This window comes from Perognathus longimembris, chromosome 22 (genome assembly GCF_023159225.1).
Source record: "Perognathus longimembris pacificus isolate PPM17 chromosome 22, ASM2315922v1, whole genome shotgun sequence".
Lineage (NCBI taxonomy): Eukaryota > Metazoa > Chordata > Mammalia > Rodentia > Heteromyidae > Perognathus > Perognathus longimembris.
This window is the reverse complement of record NC_063182.1, coordinates 24,305,496-24,331,364: the sequence shown is the minus strand read 5'-3', so window position 1 is coordinate 24,331,364 and position 25,869 is coordinate 24,305,496. Positions and strand designations below refer to the sequence as shown.

The window sequence follows — 25,869 nt, the reverse complement described above, 5'->3', positions numbered from 1 at the left end:
TAGAGAAAGATGGCCTAGCTCCCTCAAGATTGGCCACACCCTTTATTTGTGCCGACATCTCCTCTGTTTTTATTGAATTAGGGGAGAAAGCCATAAAAGGTGGAGCAAATCATTTTTTCCTTAATGTTAATTTCCTTTGTTTAGTGGATTCAATTCAGGCTATTAACACTTCAACATTGCTTTTGTCCTGATTTGTTCTTAAGACTTTTCTCTACCCTCAAACATCATGTTTTCAGAATACTGATATCTATAGCAAACAAATCATGGAAATTAAATAGCAATAAAACTGTTGTTGACTTCATATAAAAAATATTATCCAGTATTTAAATGGCGATTATTTCCAGAAACTTGGCAATTGCAACCATACAAATGATGAAATTGATTCCAGTCACAGTCCATCTTTGTTTGGAAAGGAAATACCAGTAGTGTTTGAAAAATGGATTATTAAAGACCTTGGTTTGCTGAAGGTGGCTCATATGTTCTATTTGCTAACACAGCATCTTGTTGAGGAAAAAAATAATAAGTGCAGCTTTTCTCTACCCCAGATTATTTTCACTAGAGATCTTTAGAGCAGGAAATAAAAAACAGCTAATGGTTCATGGGGCATGTGGAATTAGTTTAAGCAAAGCTGAACCCTGGTCCTGCTGACCACCTCCTCTTTCCTGTGCTGTTTTGTCTATGCTGGCCTTAGAATATGTCAACAAATCTCTTTTAAGCTCAGATGGGAGAAGGGATGGTGATTCTGTCTCTTCTGTAAAGGAGTAATTTACAACAGATGTGCTTTTCCAGAAAGGTACAAGTTTTTGTCTTATAAAATATTTGTAAAGAAAAATAGCCTGCAGATTTTACAAAATAATTCTTACTTGGTTTTGGAAATGTCACAAAAGAGCATTGTTTTTATAAAACTAATATGGTTCTTTTTTCACACAATTTGATTATAACTAAGATTACTTTATGGGAAGGGCCAGGTTCAAATATCTAAAACAATGTAGTAGGAAAAAAAAAGATATTCAACTCAATGGTTTTTTAGCAATCACCCAAAAGAAGGCAAATTTCAATCATGAGTGATGAGTTACAGTGCTAGAAATTCTTTTTACCTAATGTTAGCTTAGCTTTCTCCAATCTTCTCTTTACTTCTAAAGTGGGGCAACCCCTTCCCCTGCCATCTTAAGAAGGAAGATGAATATAAAATGCCTTACAAAACATCTCATGAATTTTTTAATCCTTTATATACAAAAAAAAAACCACATATCTTTAAAAAGGAAATGGTTGGGCTGGGAATATGGCCTAATGGTATAGTGCTTGCCTCACATACATGAAGCCCTGGGTTCGATTCCTCAGTACCACATATATAGAAAAAGCCTGTGGTGCTGTGGCTCAAGTGGTAGAGTGGTAGACAGCCTTGAGCAAAAAGAAGCCAGGGACAGTGCTCAGGCCCTGAGTCCCAAGCCCCAGGACTGGATTAAAAAACAAAAAAGGGAAATGGTTAAGAAAAAATTGAGGATCTCCTACCATGTACACATGTATATAGATATATGCACACACATATATGTATGTATGTATCATTTATCTTTAACTGTGCCCATCAGCTGAGAATGTAGCTCAGTAGTAGAGGTTGTTGAGCAAAACTGTGCTAAGTAAAATCAGAAAGTAGATTGGCAACAGAGATCCCATTATTTTAGAGTAATTCTAGCCTTGGATCATCTATGAAATTCATAGAGCAAATCACTCACTGTAAGAGGCAGCTTTACTCACGTAAGCACTGACAGGTAAAATCATGTGATGCACATGATAAATGGCATGTGTGTTGCATGAATATGGCCAGTGGCCTATAAATGACATCAAACTTTCAGTGGGTAAGGAATACTATGAACAGATGATCTTTCTTCTCAGATGCCATTTTTACAATTCCACATCCAGATGGGAATAAATACCAAGCCACACCAAAAATGCAGAGCAGAGATTGTGATAGAAGTATTGGGGAAAACTTAGGCAATGGGTCAAATAAAGAAGAATACTTCAAAAATGGTCTTAATATAAGCCAAAATGAATACAAATAATTTGAATTCTTTTTCTTAAATAATTTTACCCATAATCTTACTGCATCTTATAGTTTATTTGTACCAGGCATCATACTAGGAACTTCATATGAATTATTTTAGTTCTGAAAAACAGATGTTATGAAGAATTATTGCTTTAAGAGAAAATATACTTTTTAAATGTTTATCCTTCTAACTTTAAATATCTCTCTGAATATTCAGTGTCTCAATAGAGGATCCCTATTTTTTAAATTACATTTTATTGACAAGGTGATGTACAGAGGGTGAACAGTTACATAACAAGGTAGTGAGTACATTTCTTGTCTTATTTGTTACACCTTCCTCATTTTTCTTTCCCTTCCCTAGTTCAGATAAGCATATATATATATATATACAGATATATATGTGTGTATATATATACATATATATATATATACACAATATCCAGTATACCAAAATCATATACAGTGAGCACAGGGGTTACGCCAAAAGAAATTAACCGAGTACATTAAACATAACGGCAACAATAGAAGATCCTTTTTTTTTTTTAGAGTTAGTATTAGGAAAAGAGTGAAGCTAACCAGCAAACAGGGTAAGATTGGATACATATAACTGAGTAAGACATGTAGATAAGATTCAGTAGCCAAGGGATTCTGAGTTGCCAACCTGCTTTCTGTGAAAATTTCACTACTCTAGATTTCAGACTAAAATGAACTTTTCTATATTTGAAAAAGAAGTAATGTTGGCATAGAAAATATTTGATCACTTTGTGTGCCTTTATTCAGCCTATATCTAATATATTTTCTTTATGTTAGAGGTATAGAACTGACTGGCAGTATATGGAATGTACTAAAAAACAAAACAAAACAGCAGCAGACCAAAAAATCCCAGGAAACACTTTGCAAACACAATTATAGATTTAATGGCATGTGAAGTTATACTTGTCTACCTAAGAATTGTATGTACTCAATAGTAAAGGAATTTTGTCTCAGTGAATATCAATCTTATCAATGGCCATTGTGTAGAGGTGATGTAGAAAGATTTTAAGGAAAGAAAAATATGATTTAGATTAGCTCTTTGAGATATCTCAGATTTGAATACTTCTTCTAGGAAATAATGTGACCATAATACCCTGGCTTGTTGGCACAGTTCTGTTTTATATTTGCTATTTTGGCTCCGTTTTCATTCTTAAGTTGCTCTCAAGCATTGAAACTATAATTTTATAAAATAGCAATATTTGGAACAAGGATATAGTAAATACCTGCTAACTATGACCAACACAGCACGTATGTTTCAGCAGATCAACTTCCCACAATGCCGGCAGGATTGACAGTGACTTAAATGGGGTCCCTAAACTAATGATTGTGGAAGGATGGAGTAGGTCATGCAAAGCAATCCCAAAGTACACATTGCTCTTAGCTATTATTTTGCCTTCTACTGTCCTATTCAGAACATAGTCTCAGTGGTGCATATGTCATTTTGTTCTTACAGTTAAACAACTAAACATATAGGGCACATATTTGGTACCTATTCTTTAGTGTCTTCAGATTATTCTAAACATCTTAATATATAAAGTAGCTGCAATTTTGAGGAGAATCTTAATTTGAATAGGTGATAATAGGCAGATATTACATAATCACAGTTGTAGTTGATGTTTTGTGGATTATTTAAAGCTACACAAACAAGCTATAGTAGAGTTAGCTGGGTGCTGGTAGCTTACAGCTGTAAGCCTACTCACTAGGCTGGGATCCAGAGAATTGTGGGTTCAAGGCCAGTCAGGACAGAAAAGTTCACAAGAATCCATCTTCAAAATAACCAACAAAAGTTGGGCTAGATGAGTGGCTCAAGTGGTAGAGCACCAGTCAAGCAAGCTTGAGGCCTTTAGTTCATGCCTGGGTACTTGCAAAAAAAAAAAAAAAAGTCTAGAAAGACTAGGCTTTATGTTAGTTCCACTTTCAGTTTTTTTTTGAGAACCCTCCATGCTGATTTCCCTAGTGGTTGAACTAATTTACATTCCTTACAACAAACATAGGAGTTCTTTCCCTGCCTCTTGACATCCTCATTAGCATTTATTGTTTGTGTTCTTCTCTCTGGCCATTTTGACTCAAGTGAGATGAAATCTCAGTGCCATTTGGTCTTGAACATCCTGAATGGCCATTGATGGAAAATATTTCTTCATCGATCTATTAGACATTTGTCCTTCTTTTGAGATTTACACATGGAACAATATAATCTGTTGAGACTGGGTAGCAATGAGAGAGGGGTAAGTGATCTAGGTACATTGTACACATATACGGACATATGGATATGTCAGTGACCCCTCCCCCCTTGGCCAACTAATATGTGCTAATAAAAATGTGGGAAAACTGCATAGAATCATTTGTAGTTGTGCAATATAAATATCATATTGTTATAATGATTCAGATTTACAGCTACAGCTATTTTTCTGGGTAGGTTTTTCATGTTCAAGAGAAATCATAATAATACTTTTTTTTTTTTTAAAGAAAGCAGTGTCATTACCTAGCCTTTGGATGATTAACTACCCTAAGCTATTTCTTTCATCCATGCTGGTTTATAAAGGAAAGCAAAACGACAATAAAAGAAATGTACCAATTTATTCTCTACTAATAAAGTATTGAACATTAGGGGAAAAGTATGAAATATTGGAATGCAACACAGAGCAATTCCATTACCCACTGCAGTTCTGGGTCATATACTGTATATAAAGAGTAATTACTACATTGGTTGGAGACCACAGTAGAGGAGTATAGAATCTGATGAAAGATTTTAAAATAAAATTTTTGCTTTGCTCCCCCAAATTTTGACATCACAGATAAAGCAGCTCCTGGTGGCTAAAGGTACAGGAGGGGCATCTGGGCTGGGACAGGTAAAGAACTAAATAAAATTAAGAGTAACCTGACTGTGAAAGGATCTTAGCCAATAATCTTACACAACGACACTTAGAATTTTATAGTAGCTACTAAAAGTTCTTTGTACTGAGCTTAAATGACACATTCTGTTAATGCAGGTCTGTTCTTAATGTCCGTGCATCACACTGTTGACCTTAAACAGTCGGTTCTGAGCCAGGCCCCCACGGCCCAAGCCTGTAATCCTAGCTATCAGGGAGGCTGAGATCTGAGGTTCAAAGTCAGTCTGGGCAGATAAATCTGAGACTCTTATCTAGACGTAACCAGTAAAAATCCAGAAGTGTAATGGTGGCTCAAGTGGTAGTTTGACAGCATTGAGTGAAAAAAACAGGAAGTCCTGAGTTGAAGCCCTGTACCAGCATTAAAAACGACCGACCCCCTCCCATTCACCCACAATAAACAAAACCTGTAATGGTTTCTACCATACCTTTCAATTTCCACCGATGAATAGAATTTCTAGATTTAATTTTCTTGCTGCATGATGAACCTCAAGACTAGGTCATACTGCCTACATTTCTATTTAGCTTTTTTCCTCTTTATCTTGCTGTGATTCTTGGACAGGTATTGAGACTGTCCTGGATAGGAGAGGGGGGGTCATAATATTGTGGATAGACTCTAAAATGGGCCAGTTCCAGCCCCAGTCAAAGCTTTCTAGGGAAAAATAGTGAGGTAGTTGCCAATGAGCTATATAAAAAGCACTTTACAATGTATGTGCATGTGTTTGTTTGAACTGGGGTTTGAATTCAGAGCCTTAGCTTTTATACTTAAGGCTGGAACTATACCCCTAGAACCAGAACCTCCTCCATTTCAGTTCCAAAACTAAACAGTCGTCTTTATAATTTTTCAGTTCTTTGTTTCATTTTTTTGGGTCAGTACTGGGACTTGAACTCAGAGCAATGTTTTATTAGCATTTCTATATCAATTTTTCAGAAAGTAAGATGGTGATAAAAACATAAACCAAAAGTAAAATCATGTTTACTAAGTTCTAATTCATTTAATACTCCTTTTTGATGGGGAAATATTCTAATTATAAAACATATTGCAGATTTTGAATCATTACAAGAAAGTATGGAGTTGATTCCATTACCTATCTTGACACATTCCTTTGCATTTTCCCCAACACTATTTAAAAAATAAGTTAGAATACATATCCAATTTATTTTTTATTTTGTTGTCAGTTGTGGGGCTAGAAGCCAGGGCCTGGAAGCTGCCCCTGAGCCTCTTTGTGCACAAGGCTAGCACTCTACCACTTGATCCACGCACCACTTCCATTTTTTTTAATAGTTTATTGGGGACTTTTCTGCCTAGGCTGGCTTTGAACCTTGAGTCTCAGATCTCAGCCTCTTGAGTAGCTAGGATTACAGACTTGAGCTACCAGTGCCCGGCTTCAAACTTATTTTTAGTTCTATTTGATCAGAAATATTTTGCTAGCCCTCTCCCCCCCACCCTTTTTTTTTTTTTTCTGGTGGGAGAGTTTGAACTTGGAGCCTTGAGCTTTTTCAGCTGGCTCTCTACCACAGACTCCAGCTGTTTTTGATGGTCAGCTTGCAGATTGATAGAATGTTGAGGCTATATCTGCTCAGACTGGCTCTAAACCATGATTCTTTGGATCTCAGCCCGCTGAGAACCTAGGATTACACACTTGAGTCACTGGCACCCGTTAAATGCTTTGGTTTTATAATTAATTCCACTTAGTATGTTAATGATTTTGTTAAAAATTAGAAACAATTAGTATCTGAAAATGTATATTTACATCTGTAAATAATTTTGTATGTAATTATTAACTACATTAGAAGTAACATCCCATCATTTGGCATGTTTCTTAAACATTTTTTCCCACTTAGCCTTTTAAAAAAATTCCAATAAATGATTGTACATTATAACCCTGAGCTACATCCCAGCTCCAGCTGTGGTTAAAATAAATCTTTGACATAGTAAGTTTTTAATTTCATGTAACCATTGCTACCAATACTTGTGTGTTCAAGATGTTTTCCTAGTACAAAGTTAGTAAAACACCTGCATGTTATGATTCATTTTTAACTTCTTTTAAAAATAAATCTGGGTTGTTTTTGGAGTTATCTGAGGTAACCAGAATTCTGGTTATCTCAAATAGATTGTAACATAATACTCTCCAAGTAGTAAATACAATTGCCGAGTAACATAATACTTCTTACTCTGCGATGGTGTCTTATGATGTCAACTCTCTCAATGTGCACATCTCATTTTAATTCAGCACCTGGTCTACTAAATGCTTTCTCATTTCTCTTGTACAAAAAGTTATTGATTATAGTAATATTCTTTACAATTTTTAAAAGCACACCTAATTTTCCCCATTTCAGCCCACTCCGAATGGTAATATTTGCTTGAAACCAAATTAAACCTATGTATTTAACGGGAAGAAAAACTTTTCTATTCAGTAGTGTAATATAGAAATACAGTATCCATTCTCATAGATTTTGGAAATTTCTTAAGATTATACCTAATATGTTATACATTTTGTCATTGTGAAAGAATAACACAATTTTGACCTAGAAAGACCTTATTCACAATGGACTTTTCATTGTACAACCAGTATGATTTTCGTTTTGTTTTTTTCCTTCCTCCCCTCCACCCTTTTTTGGTGCTAGAGATTGAACCCAGGGCCATGTACATTCTAAGCATGTATTTTACCAACTCTGACATCCCTCCCTCCAAGTCCACTAATTCACTTTGCTATGTATAGAATCCATAATTAATGCTTCACAGACATAGAATTTAGCAGTGCTTAAGAACACTAAGGGGTTCTGGGAATATGGCCTAGTGGCAAGAGTGCTCGCCTTGTATACATGAAGCCCTGGGTTCAACTCCCCAGCACAACATATATAGAAAAAAAAAAAGGCCAGAAGTAGAGCTGTGGCTCAAGTGGCAGAGTGCTAGCCTTGAGCAAAAGAAGCTCAGGGAGAGTGCCCAGGCCCTGAGTCCAAGCCCCAGGACTGGCAAAACAAACAAACAAACAAACAAAAATAACACTAAGGGCCATGCAAAGCGTCTTTGTAGTTATTAAAAGAACCATGCAGTACCACTATTCATTTAATTTCAAAGTGTACAATCACATAAGTAAAATTAATGTTTGATTAAATGGAAAGGAAATAAAATAGGAATGGATGCATCTAAGTTTATCATGGTCATGTGACTTTAAGATAATGCAAGTAGCTAGTTATTTCCTACCCTGTGAAGAGAGGTTTGTATTTCATCTGCCACACTGACAAACTGTTTTGGTAATCTCCCTAAAATGCTCAAAGTAATTGATGTACTAGATTAAGTATGGTCCATGTGCCCTTGGTCCAGTGTACCACATTGTCCCTTGGCAGATGCAGGTACATCTATGCTTCACGCTGGCTTGGTTTTTGGGTGGCCAAGTGTTCACAGTGTATAAGTGCTCTCAACTCTTCTGAAATGAAAGTATGTAAATGTGCAACATGACATTATTATTCTAGCTTCCTGGCTGCGTTCAGCAAGCACTGACTGCCACATGAGGTCTCAAGTGTTCTGGCATAGTAGACAAGTTTTCAAAAGATGTAATGAAATTGGATCTACATTTCCATAGATATTCAAGTTGGCATGGAGGAATGGAGTCATGGAATCAGGGTTGGATGGTCTCCATCCAACAGCCTAGGCAAGTGCCTGTGATGCCAGGCTAGTAAGCAGAATTTTCAGTTGTGAAAGGCCACCACTAGTTCTTCCTCTGGGTCTAAAATTACAAAATATGTACATTTATTTCCTAGGTTCATACCATTTTTCTGGATGCGTTAGGGTAATCCCAACTCCCCTACTCCTCGAAGCACCAAAGTTTTGTTTAAATTGAGCAGTTTTAAAATGAACCAAGTACAAAAAGAGGGGAAATGCTTAGACTCTTGATGTATATGCTACTATGTAACATAGGAAAGTATTACTTTTAAGAGGGAGATCAGGGCATGTGTGTGTCTAAGAGTGTCTCCTTAACTGATTTCAGATGTCCTTGTAATTGTTTTGTTTGAATGGCTCACAGGTACTCTCATAGAACCCAGCATTTTCTGCTGTTGAAATATCTGGAGCCACAAACCAAATTTACATCTGTGGGTCATGGGCTAAAAAATTTAGGACTGCAGAGCTAGGTTCATGGTGGGTCCTACCTCAGTGCAAACACCAACTTTGGTAATTCTCACATATTTTCTTTCCCACCTGGCCCTCCAATTCCCATGACGCTTCTGCTCATTGTAGTAAGAGTAACAGAACTCAAGGTCAATACAATTCTCATGTATATAACGCTGGTCTATAATGCTAGTTATCTTTCTTCCTGATCCTTATTTTGAAATTTTCATAAGTTCCAATCATCCCTTTTACACATTTACAGAGAAAAAAAGTTTAAAACTATAAGAAAGGGACAACTAAAGAATCCAAGCACTTATGAATACTTTTACTCATAAGAACTTCTTATTTCATTTTAGGACAGTGAAAAAAAGGGATTTATAAATAAAATCTATGCCATCCAAGAGGTATGTGTCAGTGTCCAGAACATCCTAGATGAAGTGGCTTCCTTGGGTGAAAGGATAAAAAAGTAAGTTATGCGGATGTACAAGCTTTGGCGTTCTATGGACGGGGTGTCCACTTGTTTCTCAGAGTGAAACGCCACATTCTTTTTGGAAGGAGATACCCTTGGGTGATCTATAGTTTCATCAGTATTTACTTTCTTTCTGCCACGCTTTGGTTTTATGGAAGTTCTGTCAATTTACTCCCTGAAATGTAGAACATATTGGTTGGAAAGAAGTTAGCACTGAAGAAATAACACTGTCCTAAATTTTAGCACATTTTCACAGTAAAAGACTCTGCTCTTAAAAAGAAATAGAAAGAAAAAAGCAAACTGAACAAGGTTTTCAGGTAATCAGATACTTTCATTTTAGTTCTATTTTGATCAAGTTTTTACAGAATTCGTACTACTTGCAATACTCCTTAAATTTTTCAAACAGCTGAAATAAGCCAATTGTTTTAGCATTTAGAAATCACCAAATTTTTACAATAAAAATAGAATCTCCTTTCCTTAATTTTTAAAAATGCTGAAATTTAATGCAAAATCAAGACAGTTTCTTAATCTTACATTGTGCTCTATTTTAAGTTTTGTTTATACTAGTACTTTTTAAAAGCATTTATTTTTTATAATTTTGTTTAAGTTTCTAACAAAGCAGTTTATGAATACAATGCATCTTGATCAATGAAAACCATTGTTTGCTTACAAAAAGGTGGATTTATAATTGATTATGAGTTGGGGATATGTGAAAACTGGCCTATATAATAATTCCTAATGACCTATTCAAAGCAGGATGTTGTTTATCTGGAAAAATCACCTTTTTTTTCTAGTTTCATATATCTATGCATTGCTTATCATTCACAACCAAGTCCTAAATGTAAGACATACACAAATTTGAAAGGGATACATTATTTAAACCAAAGGTAAGAGTCATTCATCCGGCGCCTTTCACATTGTAAGGGATAATGCATTTTATGTTGCATAATTTTTTATTTAATACATTTTCACATATGCATGTGTGCTGAGTTTTCACATTTTTCTATTACGTTAGAGAGAACAGCTTCCCTTCTCATTCTCAAATGTGCCTCTAAGCAACTCAGTCTTTGGCTTGTAAAGAAATATACATTCCTATGTCTTTTCTCCTTTGTGTTATTTGTATCTCCAAGAATGGTCCTCCCCCCCCCCCCCCACTTTATCCCTAAGTACAGTATGAAGCCCTAACTTTAGGATAGTTCTCTGGGGCTACAATGTATGCTAATGAATGCCTGAATGAGAAAAGACAACTTTGTAACTGCGGATGTTTCAGAACAGATGTTTGGCTACAAAATATGATGGCCAGCTGAAGGATAAGGCTGGGTCCTGGTGGTTAGACATCTTGGGGAAACTCTGGTTTTATAGAATTTGCCATGCTAAGATAGAGTCATAGTAACATCTAGTGAGTCCTGTAGGCAACATTTCTTCTGCACAACAATAAAAAAAAAAGTGAAATTCAAAAGCACATCTATCAAGAGAACAGATTCAGATGCAGTCTATAAGCAGAAAAATCAAAACTCTATTATAAACACCACATCTTGTTACTAATCATTCCAGAACTCTTTTGGGAAAGAAGACCATTTTCCAGATTCAGATTTCATAATGCAGAGTGTGGAAAAGAAAAAGGACAAGCCTTTTCTACCTAAAGTTAGCTACATGGGAAGGATTCTTTACCATTTATCCTTCCAACAGGAATAAAGAGCACAGGGGGTCCTTCAGTGGGGCTGCCCAGAAGGAAGGTTTTCTGATTGAAATGTCTTTACACATAGACTAGTGTGATGGATATCTCTGACCTGAGCCACAGGAAAGCAAGTAGACTCTTAGCCTTGTAGTTGCACCAAGAGCAGGAAAAAAGCAAGGGAAGAACCATCAATGAGAGTGTGATTCATTTGCTGACAGTTACAAGGTAATGATGCTGTCTGTAAGAGAAGGATCAAATACAGAAAAGCTGGGTATGGTGATAATTATCAGTGATCCCTTCACATAGGAAGAAGAGGCAGAAGGATTGTGAGCTTGAGGCCAGCTTAAGCTTCCAAGGAAGGATAGAAAAGAGAAAAAAACCTGACTGGAAGGGTTACTGAAAACATGAAAATCAGAGACTCAAATATGGATCTCTACTAAGAACATTTTTTTTTCTAGTAAGGCAGCTGACCAAACACCAAAATAAGCCCTTTATCATAAAGTTAAGGAACTCTTAAGTACTATGCTGAGTCTCAGTTTGTGAAGAAAATTTCTTAGCAGTCTTTTTTTTTTTAATCAAGCTTGTCCAGAACACACCCTACTCCAAATGACTATAAGGAAAACAAAATTAAACATGAACATTTATCTGCACCATGTACAATTTGATATTTTTCTTGTGTCTTTGGAGCCCTTCTTAATGCCTTGGTCTAAGAAATGTCATACTTTACAATCCTCCTAGTAGAAACACCTTTGTTACGTTTTTGTTTTCTTTCCCCTTTAGACTTGGGACTGAATCAAGGGCCTTCAAGTGCTCTATCACTTGAGCAATGTCCCCAGCCTTTCTTCTATTCTTAAGGTCTCCTGCACTTAGCCAAGGCTGGCCTAAAAATTTGTGTTCTCCTACTTCTGACTTCCTCTGTGGCTAGAATTGTAAGCCTAGCTATAAGGTGACCTTTGATTATGTGAATATAGGTGGAAAGCTCTTCTCATATTACAGAGGAAAAAAACAGAGAAGTAGAGGTTGATGCAACAGAAGTCATATAAAAAAATCAAGGCTTTGAAACTGTGCTCAAAACCTGCTAGCCAAGAGGCTCTTTTCATTAAATTGTCATGCTGAGTCCGTCAACATAATATGTTAGTTTCTCTTTGGTAGTTAACATTAAGATTTCAAAGAATGCCATGGTGTGCCATGATTTATGTATTCACCTACTGGAGGCTCCAGTCATTTCTATTCATATGTAATTTTGTTATATCTCTCCTAAAAATGATCTCAGATTAATCACAGAACTTTTACAAAAAAAAGGTTTAAATGACTTTCATTTTCCATATTTCTGATTCTCTACCTCATCATTATTGTTTCCATTTTTCTTTTTGTTCCACTAAATTATTGTGCATTTCCATTTCCTTACTACTATCTTTTTGTGACTCCACTGCTTCTGTTCTCCTTGACCTTGGTTCTGTGCTTGTTACTAAATTACTGCCAATACTGTGTGGTAGCCTACTCTTGCCCAGCCCTTCACATTTTCACTCACCACCAGTACAGCAAACTACAGACAGATCCTGCCCTGCTATTACTCATGCTTTCCTGGCTTGAACTCCCTTGACAATTTCTCCCACAAATCCACTACATACTGAAATTCTCCTATGCCAGAAGTATACATGGAAAAGAGTAAGCAATGCTGACTTCATTTTTAATTACCCATACATTTCTGGGAAGAAAGGCAATGTTAGCAAGTTTAGTTGTACTAGACTAACTTCTTTGTCCTCCTTTTCTCATTTCCAGTTTCATGTGAAACAAGGCTGAGTAGGAAGTGAGTCCTTAAATGACATCTAAAATTCAGAGGGCTTACACAGAGTTGTACAATTTGAATGCTCAGAAAAATTACTGGAAGCATTCCCAGTGTGGGGGATACTGAGAATGTGTAGATGACTGAATGGTAGGTCTTGAGACATTCCACTGTATACATTTTTAATGGTAGGTACTCATTTTAGCAGTAGAAAAACGTGTTTGTTTGTTTTTTAATACCATTTGGAAGGCACCAAAGCAGTGCAATGCTATCAGATGCTATACTTGGGAACTGAAGAGCTTGTGAGTAACCTGTGTCCTCTGACAGTCTACTATAATTGGCTTTTACTCTAGAGAGGAATGCAAATTAACTAGGTCCCAAGTCAGTCAGTATCACAGTTATTTTAATCTTTGTTTGAGGAAAGGTGTGAAGTGCTCGGATCCCTGATGTGTTAATTTTTCATTCAGTACTTTCAACTGGACTGTTCCATTCTTAAGCTGGCTGGCCATTGTAGCCCTCTGTGTGTTCACAGTCATCCTGTACTTCATCCCACTGAGATACATTGTCCTTGTCTGGGGTAAGTAAGACCTTTTTCTTTACTATAAACTGTTGCAGCCGCTAAGAATAAACTATTTTTTAAGGGATGAGTTATACTGCCAGTACTTTCTTGTATTTATGGTCATGTAGCTCTTCCATGATGAAAAGAGACAGGTCAGTTAAAAATCACAACAGCATAAAGATTTAGGCCTACTTTCAAGTTGTATTTTTCTTATCTGGCACCCTACCCTAGGCTCCATCATACTATAAACATGTAGTTGTGCAGATTCTTCATATATCAAAGTATTGCTTTTGTCTAGATATCACTCTGATTTATTTTCACCACTTATACACACAAACAGAGGCATTTTGATCTATATGGTGTGTTTTAAGACAATATGGTTTGTGGTGTAGTACTTTATCTTGTGGAAGTCTATGTAAACATAGTACTAATCCACTCCTTACTTAAAAGGTCACATTTAGGATTCAGGAAAAGGGTTGTTGATATTTACAGGCTCCTTAGGGACCAAAACAACAACAACAAAAACCCTGCTAATTAAGAATGCTTCCGGCCTGGGAATATGGCCTAGTGGTAGAGTGCTTGCCTGGTATACATGAAGCCCTGGGTTTGATTCCTCGGCACCACATATATAGAAAAAAGCCAGAAGTGGTGCTGTGGCAGAGTGCTAGCCTTGAGCAAAAAGAAGCCAGGGACAGTGCTCAGGCCCTGAGTTCAAACCCCAGGACTGGCAAAAACAAACAAAAAAAACCCCAACAAACATAAAGAAGAATGCTTCTACAGAAACCTACCTTTAAAGGTAATTTTAGATGCAACTTTGCTAAATGCCTACAATTCTTATTCTCACATGGTTTTATTTCCATTTCTTTGAAAAATTCTTAGTTTGGAAAGGTCCAAGATTCAGTCTTTAAGATTTATGAACATATAAATACATCATTATTGATATAAATAAGATTGGGTAGAAAAATTCTCTACTTGTCTGCATACAAAGATTTCTAAAGAAAATGTAAGAAAATGCGAAGAATAAAAATGGATCTTCAGGAACAAATATTTAGGCAGAAAGTGAATATCAAAGGGAAAATTTTGTTCTTTACAAGGCTTTTAAAGAAATATACTAGAGGGGCTGGGGATATGGCCTAGTGGCAAGAGAGCTTGCCTCCCATACATGAAGCCCTAGGTTCGATTCCCCAGCACCACATATATGGAAAACGGCCAGAAGGGGCGCTGTGGCTCAGGTGGCAGAGTGCTAGCCTTGAGCAAAAGGAAGCCAGGGACAGTGCTCAGGCCCTCAGTCCAAGGCCCAGGACTGGCCAAAAAAAAAAAAAAAAAAAAAAAAGAAAAAGAAAAGAAATATACTAGAATTAAGTGAGGTAAGGTCTGCAGTTAGGACTTCTATTTCTCTTTGGCCCATCTTGAGCAGGACTGTCTTCTCATTACTATCTATAGATACATTTATTGGTGATTATTTTTCTTTCCTAATTTCTACAACTATGGATTTTCACTTACCTCTCATTCCTTTCTCTGACATTTAAAGCCAATGCTGTTTTGATGAATTAGGGTACTGAGTATCACCTAAATACTTCGGGTTAGATTTGCTGAGCTATCTCCTGTAATAGGTGGCAGACGCCCCTCCCCAGGTTCTCAGAGCCCACTACAGATATCTGGCCGTGTAATCTGCAGTGGCCTCACTAGGCTATCTGTCTTAAAAATATATCTTGTTTCATTAGATGAAATGAAACAGCAATGAAACAAGAACAGTATTACTTCAGTGGTAGGTGACTGCTGAACGACTGTCCAGAAAAGACCTAAGTCGTACTTAGATGGGGAGACAGATACCATGAACTACGTCAAGAGCCAAAAGGCTCTGGATTATGCCTCAGTTTTTTCAACCAATGTTGTTATCTTTTCAAAGAGACGAATCATTACTTTCATTACAGGTTTGAAAATAAGTCAGGGGTTATGAGAACATTTGTATTATAATAAGCATTTATATATAACAGTCACGCGCCTTCCCTCCCCCCCCCAAAAAAGTTATTCTTGCCTAAACAATTTGAATCTAAAAATGTAGACAGACTTCACTAAAACAGGAAAAAAAATGTGTCTTCTGAACTCTAAAAAGCAAATATTGCTTCCACTCAAATAGCCTTGCCTGATGGGAAGGAGCTACTAAAATGCAAAGAGAAAAAGCAGCAGCTGAGCAGAGAAAGGGACAGAATGGTAGGAGACGGGGTAGACAGAGGGGAAGGAGGAAACCTTGGGTTTCTCAATAAACCTACGTACAATCTAGATCTTCAGAGCAGTCAGTCACATTTTTTTCCCCCAGAAATGTGCTTTGTATACCCCCAAACTATGGATCTCAGTAATATTTGACCTATCACTTTTTTTTAGGCATCAATAAATTTACAAAAAAGCTTCGGAGCCCGTATGCAATTGATAACAATGAACTACTTGACTTCCTTTCCAGAGTTCCTTCAGATGTACAAGTGGTATGTAGGTTTCATTATTACTATTGTTATTTTTATGTAGTGTGGCACTGAATTTTACCTTCTAAATCCTTTTAATGTAAAAGGCTTTAGAGGAGCCAGGTAAGTTAATACAGCTTGTAGCAGATTTTAGCAATCAGGAAAAACTTTCAAATAACTAAGAATGAGAGTAGATTATATGAAAAAGCTACCAGTATTCTGTTTATCTGTTCCTCTGGGAAACTAAGTAGATTTAGATACCAATAAAACCTACCAGTAATCTCGGGGAGAATCCTCCTCTAAGTTAAAGTCAGCTGGAAAGAACATCTTCCTCACCTGAAAGAGAATAGGAATGTAAATAATTTTTTATTTCATTTTTTCAGTTATGGGGTTTGAACTCAGGGCCTGGGTGCTGTCCCTGAGCTCTTTTGCTCAAGGTTATTAATGCACTACCACTTTTGAGCCATTTCTGGTTTTCTGGTGGCTAATTGGAGATAGAGTCTCATGAACTTTTCTGTCCAGGCTGGCCTTGGAACCATGATCCTGAGATCTCAGCCTCCTGAGTAGCTAATATTACAGGCATGAGCCACCAGTGTTCACTGAGAATAGGAATATAATTAGATGATAAATAACACCTGGTAGATTTGGGTTTTAAGAAAGAAACCATGGCGTGGGAATGTGGCTTTGTGGTAGAGGGCTTGCCTAGCATGCATAAGTCCTGGGTTTGATTCCACATAAACAGAAAAAGCAAGAAGTGGTGCTGTGGCTCAAGTGGTGGAGTGCTAGCTTGAGCAAAAGAAGTTCAGAGACAGTGCCCAGGCCTTGAGCTCAAGCCCTAAAAAAAAAACCATTTTTTTAAACGAACTATTTTGTCCATATCACAAAAATTTAAAAATGTATGCAGATAATTTAGCAATGAGGTAGAAGAGGAAGAAGCTACTTTTTTAATACTAGGGCTTATGTTAAAAATAGTTTGAGGTTAAAGCCTACCATCAACCAAATAGAGTAAGAAAGTGTTTTTATAAAAAAAACATTATGAAGTAATGAAAAGAAATGAAAATGGTATTACTACAACCTAACAGTAGGCTGAATGGATATAATTATTCAACCAAGAAAATGTAGAATCATTGTCTGGTCCTTCAAAATGAGATTGAGATAATTTTTCTTTTAATGTAATGTTATGGTTAATTAAGACTCCAGCACTAAGTTCACATCAGGGATCCATGAAATTTTTGGCAGGTTTTCCCTTCTGGTTCTTGCTCTATCATTCTATTGTTTTCTGCATCCCAGCTGGAGATCCCATTCAGTCTCAAGAGAGAGTACTTTCCCCCCAAGCAGTCTTTCATTCCTTTGCTTGTCAACTTCCCCAGAAAGTGGCCACCTGACCAGTCTTGCTCTGAACTCTGTTTAAACAGGTGCAATACCAAGAACTGAAACCAGATCCTTCTCATAGCCCATATAAAAGGAAGAAAAACAATCCTGGCTAGCCAGCTCCCAGAACCGAGGAGACCAGCATCTGTTTGGAAAGATAAAAGAAAAAGCCTTCAGCATCGGCAGAATTTCCTTTCTGCTTTGTATTTATTTTGCCTTTTTATCATGATTGAGAATTTATAAATAGTGTACAAAAGGCCTATGTCTTTGAAAATATACTTACATTATACAGAATTGATAAAGGTATTGCTAGTACACTTTGAAAGCCTTGTTAGCTAAGGATAATATCTCAGAGAAAGAACTGTAAGGGTAATAACACTGGAAGACACACGTTTTTGTTTGTGGTATGATTAAATCTACACAAATCGTTAATTTCATTTTAGACTTTTTTTTTAAGTCACTATTTTTTATCTGAAAATCCATTGCTGTTTTCTATGTTTTATATTCAAAAAGGGGAAATCCCAAAGCTGTAATCATGGATACATCTCAAATTAACTTAGATCCTGACTTTCACTGCTGTGCAAATTACTTACGTGTGATTAGGCTGGTTTTTAAGCTAATAAATTCAGGTATATTTACCCCCTCAAGATAATCTGAGATCCTGTAACGGAAACTTAATAAGCCTTCTATCATTCCATCTAAAACCTTAAAATCTCTCCAGGACTACATAACGTTAATACTGCCAGGTTTATAAGTGATTGCCTATCTGAATTTTTGTATCTACCACTACTTTAATTTATACTGAATTAGCCAACCAATTCAGTTGTCATACATAGTAGCAAACTAACCCCATATTGCTTTTGGTAAATTATACTTTCGTGCAGCTTAAAATATTTAATACTCAAGGGTTCCAGGAAAAAAGTACCTACTGTCTTATTAGGTTACTAAAATGCTTTAATGCATACTTCAAATTTTGTTTTTTGTGTAAAAAGAGGAGAATGCAATGTGCTATGACAACATTTCATTACATTCATTTATGAAAAAAGTCATAATCATTCTTGATAATATGAATGCATGAAATATTGTTTTGTAAGAAAAACTGCTTATGTGGGGTTATATTAAAAACAATTCAGCACTTACCATAGAATCTATACTTAAACATTACAATCCCAAGACTTACAGCTTTTGTATCAAGGGAACATAACCTCTGAAGGAAGAAATAATTTGGTGACAATGTCTTCCTTCACTGACTTGCTCGGGGATTAAACTCATTTGAAACTGCTACAGATAATGTTTTGCACTACTTTATTAATAACCTAGGGTGGAGGTGGGCTTAATGCTGGAAAATAGAGAAAAGTAGAAAGCAACAAAGCAAGAAATACGTGTCAATCTAAAAAGATTCTTTACATCTCATCAAAGCTGATTTTTAAAGTATTTTTATTTTAGAGATATGTTGTTAAATACTATTTCCTAAAATAGAACTATTTTGATCTATTTATACACAATGCTAGAAAGAATGTCAATTAAATAATTCCCTTTCTACAGATAGAGAATATTGCATCATGTTTAAAAATGACATGCGTACATCTGCATATTATCACTGTTTGTTGCAAAAACATATTAGTTCATGAAGCTGTTACTAATGTTTATTGAGGAGATAATGTGTTTTGGATTAAGCTTTGATTATATCTTGTGTCCTGTGTTGACAATGTCTGCTCAGATTTTTGTACGGCTGATATTCTGCAACCTCAGATGTGGATAGTAACCATTAACGGTTGACTAATTTGTTTCCTTGTACTGAATTACAGATGTTTAGTTTAATAGTAATGTTGACTACATATTCATTGCATTAAATACAAAAGAAAAAAATTACGTATAATCAGTACTGTTTTTTCTCCCCCACATGGGGAATTGTATGCATTTTGACTTTTTTTTTAAATTATAAAGGTGATGTACAGAGAGGTTATTTTAATTTCTAAGTAGCTGTACAAAGGAGTTGACATTCAAAAAGCAGTTTATGAATATAGCATGTCTTGATCAATGTCACAGCTTTCAACATTCGCACCCACCCTTCCCAACTTTATCCCCTCACTTTTCTTAATCTTTAGGGTATTGACTTTTTCTATTTAACAACGTGCATATTCCTATAAAGGATACTTAGAGAAGTATGTACTTGGTTTGAACAACCAAGGCTTTTCCTGAAAGCTTGCTTATTACATAGAACTCTGGAGTGGTAAGGCATCCAGTGAAGTCGAGATAGTAAGAATAGCTTGAAACATGAAAATGATTATCAGACTTTATCTGATAGAATTTTAATTTTCTCATATAGGTGCACTTTTGTTTTAAGAAGTGCTTAGAAGTCTTGGGTTTTGAGAAACTGATGTTAAGAGATGGGATGCTGAATCATCATCTTCAGGATCTTTGAGTCGTAAATTCATTTAAAGTCATCACCTATATTTATATTCCAAATTTCTATAACTATTAATTGTGTTAATCCGTAAGCCATCCATAGTTGTTCATATTTTAACTTTCCCCCCATCTATAAAAGAAAAATTTGCATGTAGGACAGTACCAAAAAGAACAAAAAGTACAATGTTAAGTTCTGAGAATTGGACCACTATCACTAGAACAATATGAGTATGGAAAGTTTTATAAATGACTTTGCTTTGTGATATTATTTATTGAGGACCTATTATATAGCTGTCAAAAGCAATGGCTATTATATATTAAAGCCAAACCTGGAATTGAAGAATGAGAGCCAAATTTAATGGACATATTTCTGATAGCAACTTATACAGGACTTTTATTCTGCATTTAAAATGCACAAAAGCCCAGTAGTATACTTTTTATCCAGAGACAACAGTTTTTGTTTTTAATACTTTAATTTCAATATCCAAAGAGCTCTAAAGCTGAAAAGAACCTACTTTTGAATTAGCAAAACTTATTCAAGTTATATAGTTTATAAACTTATTTAGATCATCTATGCTATAAATTTTGTATTTAGCAATAAAATTAAAAGTGTGAGGTACTTGATGTTCTAGAAATACATGGAAATAGCTACCATTACACTTTTTTGGAATGGCCTCTGGTGTTGTTAAATTAGTATGTGTTTAATTGGGGCTTTAAATGTCTAATGTGCATACATAAAGATAATTTGTTTGATTTATTAATTGGTTTGATTAGAGTATCTAGTCAGACTTTTGTAACAGCTTGGTTGAGTATGAATTAAAACCACATAAAAATAATGTAATGAATACTTACAATACTGTCATTCCTTTCATTTGTAATTCTTTCTCAGGATAATAGGAAGACATCAGCAAAGAAAAAATTCTTCTCACTCTTCTAGTTTCTACATTCACATGGTGGTAATTTATACAGTGGCAATTAACGATCAAGATTTATTCCAGCTGAATCTCTGAGGTTCAAGAAATATCAAGAAAAATATCTTATTATGTAGAACACTGCACAAATAAATACATGTCCAACTTACTTACATAATGTAGAAATCAGCAATGCAATGTTTCTATTTGTGCTGTCCTGAGGGGATCTGGGTTAAAAACCAAAAAGAAAATGCTACAAAAATCAAACTATAAATATGCAATCGGGCACACCCTTCTTTCACATTCTAAGCCAAAAAAAAAACCAAAACAACACCCCAAAATGAACAACTAATATATGCAAAAATATGTTTTAAAGACACAGTCTTAGGAGTTTTTCTTTGTCAGACCTAGGGCTTCAACTCTGGGACTGGGTACTATCCTTAAGTTTCTTCTTGCTCAAGGCTAGCATTCTACCACTTGAGCCACAGCACCACTTCTGGCTTTTTCTCAGTGGTTGATTGTAGATAAGTCTCACAGACTTTCCTGCCTGTTTGGCTTTCAACCTCAGTCCTCAGATCTAAGCCTTAAAGGTTTTACATGTTGGTTTTGTCTTCAAATGTCACTGAAAAATGATGACTCCTTTTCCTTAAAAAGTAACATGGCACTGCTGTTCTACACTAGTCAATTAATAGTGTTAAACTTAAATATTTTAGTAAGTAGCTATGCTACAGTTTCAGTAGACTCTTTGTGCCCGGGTAGACTTTTTAGTGTTTCTTCGAGAGGAAAGGAGTAGTCAAACTGAGTTTGTGAGCAACAAGAAAATCTCATTTTCTCAGGAGGACTGCATTTGGGAAGATCCTGAAACCTGTGGAGGAGAGCTGCTGCTACTAGTGAGGAAAGATAATATAGACACAATCTGGTCAAAGGGCAAGCTTCAAATTTGCTTGAATCAAGCTGTATTTTTATTTTGCCAGGATTCAAATGATGACAGATTTGGAGGAAAAGCTAAAGTCATATAGAAAGGAACACACTTGGCTACAGCCATTCTTAATTGTCTTTTGCATTACTGGAGACACCTGAGACAACAGTTACTCATTACTGAACAGATAGCTGGACCACAGACGAGTCAAAGGGAAGGAAATGCCAGTATCTGTCTCAATTTCAGAAATTCTTAAAGCTATTATTACCCAACTGGAACAATACAACTTACATTTCTTATAATTGTATAAGGAAAAACATATGTCAGAATCAATGTAGACGTTTCTAGTTGCTATTATATGGGGAAAATATATTTTATGACACAAATTTCTGACCAAACTTAGTGGTATACCTATCTCTTACTTTGTGCTGGAACAATTGCAAACATCAATTTCTCTACATAGAACGACCTCATAAATCCACAAGAACCTACTCAGAAAAGTCAAATACTATGCATTACCTGAAGTTTTAAGATAGATTAATGAGAGATGTCCATTTTAGTTGAAATTTGTGATCATTTAAACTTTCCTTCTAGGGACTGGGAATGTGGCTTAGTGGTACAGTGCTTGCCTACCATGCATGAAGCCCTGAGTTCGATTCCTCAGTACCATATAGACAGAAAAAAAGCCGGAAGTTGTGCTGTGGCTCAAGTGGTAGAGTGTTAGCCTTGGGTAAAAGTTCAAGGACAGTGCTCAGGCCCTCAGTTCAAGCCCCAGAACTGGCAAAAAAAAAAAAAAAATCCTTCTAAGACATATAGGGGAAAAAGTAAACTTTTTCAGGGCATGGACCATGACAGTTTTTTTTTTTTTTTGGCCAGTCCTGGGCCTTGGACTCAGGGCCTGAGCACTGTCCCTGGCTTCTTTTTGCTCAAGGCTAGCACTCTGCCACTTGAGCCACAGCGCCACTTCTGGCCACTTTCTATATATGTGGTGATGGGGAATCGAACCCAGGGCTTCATGTATACAAGGCAAGTGCTCTTGCCACTAGGCCATATCCCCAGCCCCCCATGACAGGTTTTGTACTTAGTAATTTAACCAGAAGCCAAACACACTGACTCTTATAGGATGACCTGGTATACAACAACAACTGGTTCCTATGCACTGTGATGCTAATCCAAAATTACACATGTACTTGGTCTCTAGGACAACTCTGACAAACAGCCTAGAAATCATCCCACCTAAACATACTCATTAGTGTATTGTATTTACAATATAGGTATCCAGTGTATGTATATACTGCTTTGAGCTGCACTACCTTAAAATAGTATCTAAAACAAGAAGCCATTTTCCAAGTATTCACATGAGAGTTGCAGAACAGTATGCTCCTGGAGAGCAATGCTAAGAAAATCTCAATTCTCTCACTAGACAGCTGTTTCTATTGGCATTTCTGTTGTAAACAGTAAGTCATACCATGAATTTTCCCCCCCAAGATCAAGGATGAAGAAGAAAAAGTTCTTAATATCACAGTAGCGAACTCCCTTCAAAGGAAGTTAGGAACAACCTTTGAAAAATATAGTTATTTAATCTTACCATTTCACCCTCTGTTGTTGGGTTAAATATGAAAAGACTTCTCAGAGAACACCTAATTCTTAAACTGACCCACAGCTCCACTTCTCTTAAGCTTCCTTCAGAATTTCTAAAATCAGAAAAGTAAAAATAAGTGATGCGATTTCACATGAAAATCTTAATCTTTAGCAATAAAGAACACTAAAGAGTACTGACTTCTGACTCCGCACCCAAACATGAGTGAAGTTCTCAGGTAGCTGCAAATGAGTCTACAGAAAGCTTATCAGAAAGTAACTATGATTACTCATATGCACTTTCCAAGCAGCAGACAGTTCAAATGTATTTGAGATGTATGTTAAACATTAATTGTATTTTAATTACATTCCATACTGAAGAAAAATTGAGTATTTTAAAGCTTTGTCTTTTAAAAATCCAGTGAAAAAGCTTAAATAAAACAATGTTCAAAACATTTCAAGAGTCTCAGACAAGGAGTACCACTTTAAAAATAATTCTTACTATTATTATAAACAAATACAAATCATATACAAAAAAAACCTTTGTAGCTAGGCGTGGGAATCCTAGCACTTAAAACAGGCAGAGGCATGATAATAGTGAGTTTTATGCAACCTGGAGCTACAGGTTAAAGTTCAAGCTATGATATGAGACACTTAAGCAAAACAAAACAAAACAAAAAAAATGAAAGGAAATACTACCACATTTATTTACAATGCTCTAAATAATTTAGAATAATTTGAATTACACTTAAATAATTTTTTTTTATTTAACGGAACCACTAGTTAATGGCTTTCAACCTCCTTAAAAGTCCACTTCTCCCAAAAATGTCTGAGTAGTAAATAAAATATTTTTTAAAAGTTTAAAAGAGCTGAAATGATGGGAAAGAATTAAGACAAAGAGACCTACCTAACCTTGGGGATACTTTTGTTTTTCTTTTTTAACAAAACAGCCTATATTTATACCATTGAAACTTTTCATTCAATTAAAAATGAATCTTTTACCTAATACTAGCTAGACTCTTCCTTTAGTTTTTAAAAATATTCGTATTTTTACAAAAATAGTTCATTCTTGATACCGGATTAGGCTGAATCCCTTCACTGATATAACTATATTAAATAGCACTTAGAAATTTTTTCTACCTTAATTTCTTTATTATTGACAGTATGAGGGTTTAAATTCAGGGTCTTCAGGTCCTGTCTTTTTTTCCAGTAAAGTCTTGATTTTTGTCTGGGCCAGCCTGGACAGGGACCCTCTTATTCACACTCCTGAAGTTGCTAGGATGACAGGCACACACCACCAAAACAAAGGTCTTAGGAACTTTTGCTCAGGCTACCCTTGAATCTCAACCTTATTCTCTGGCCTTGCCAGGATGATAGAAATCAGCCAGTATGTCCACCTCCTCATGTCCTGATCAATTCCTGTTTCCTTATCCTTTTGTCCAGTTTTCTTCTTTACAATTTTGTCACTACAATTACCTAGAAAGTCCTTTAAAATACATTATAATTTTACTAAATTCTATGTAACTGCTCAATAACTGTCATAAAAGAGACAATACAGAGCAAAAAAAGCATCTTTAAGGCAAAGCTACATAACTAAGATGTACCTTCCCTAAAACAAAAACAAAATGATCGCAAATCAAACAATTCTGGCAATTAGAAAAATTTACCCAATAAGTGAACTGAACACCGCAGGGGGGGAAGGGAGAGGGGGGAGGGGGGTATGAGGGACAAGGTAACAAACAGTACAAGAAATGTATCCAATGCCTAACGTATGAAACTGTAACCTCTCTGTACATCAGTTTTATAATAAAAACTTTAAAAAAAAAAAAAAGAAAAATTTACCCAGAGTTCTATCATAAACCACTGTGGACCTAACCTTGAAAATGTGAGCCACTGACAACAAACTAAGATCTTTTATCTGCCACCACTTTAAGAAAAATGAGTTTCTTCAAATGGACTATCACACTTGGGGACAGAGGAGTGGAGAAGCAATTTTAATTTCAATCAATCTACTCACAAGATGAATGATGGTAAGAATGGTGTAAAATCCAAGTTAGATTCCAGATTTTCAAGTCAGTGCAACTTACATTCTGTATGTGCTAAACTTTTTTTTAACCTCTATTGAGAGAATAAATCCATGTATTCTAAAACAGAGATCCATTTTCTATTAACACAACTAAGGCAGCTATGCTCAAGTGATGTTTGGGAAGGACGATGATTAGATTTGCTAAAGTAGGGCTTAACATCCTAAAAATGACTTCCTAGGAAACAAACACACAAAAATTTCGAGAAAATTGTCAATTCCAATTGAAGACAGTTATTTGAGTTCTAGTAGGGTCTATGTATTATATTATTTGCATATATGTAATATATATGTACATACAAACACGTACACACATATGTTTTATATATATATACACAAACATGCCTATTAGGATTAGTTTTGGTAATAAATCACTAGTCATTTTGATGACTTAATATTTGATTTTAATTCAGCAGTAGCCTTAAAACTCAGAGAAATATCCAAGTATACACAATGTACTAACTGAAATGATAGATTTTAGAGAACTCAATGTAATTCCTTAGGAAGACTAACAGTCCAATGAAATATATGCCAGGAATAAAATACTGAAACGTGTGTACAGAGTCAACCC

At 35.8% G+C, this 25,869-nt stretch overlaps 1 protein-coding gene and 1 long non-coding RNA gene across 12 annotated transcripts in view; one reads left to right on the top strand and one right to left on the bottom strand.

Moving 5' to 3' along the window:
- Mctp1 (multiple C2 and transmembrane domain containing 1) overlaps window positions 1-19,362 on the top strand; it is a 346,766-nt gene extending 327,404 nt beyond the window's left edge. For all 11 annotated transcript variants that reach the window (XM_048331271.1, XM_048331270.1, XM_048331275.1 and 8 more), the window contains 4 exons: window positions 9,433-9,542; window positions 13,477-13,586; window positions 15,954-16,051; window positions 17,443-19,362. In XM_048331271.1, the coding sequence (XP_048187228.1) occupies window positions 9,433-9,542; window positions 13,477-13,586; window positions 15,954-16,051; window positions 17,443-17,514 (390 nt within the window). In that variant the 3' untranslated portion in view covers window positions 17,515-19,362. The remainder of the gene's footprint in view (window positions 1-9,432; window positions 9,543-13,476; window positions 13,587-15,953; window positions 16,052-17,442) is intronic.
- On the bottom strand, window positions 9,544-24,851 carry LOC125339908. Its single transcript, XR_007208654.1, has 3 exons — window positions 23,226-24,851; window positions 20,660-20,813; window positions 9,544-9,720 (listed from the first exon to the last, which is right to left on the bottom strand). It is a non-coding gene; the product is annotated as an uncharacterized LOC125339908 (long non-coding RNA).
- Window positions 24,852-25,869: the final 1,018 nt, after the last annotated feature.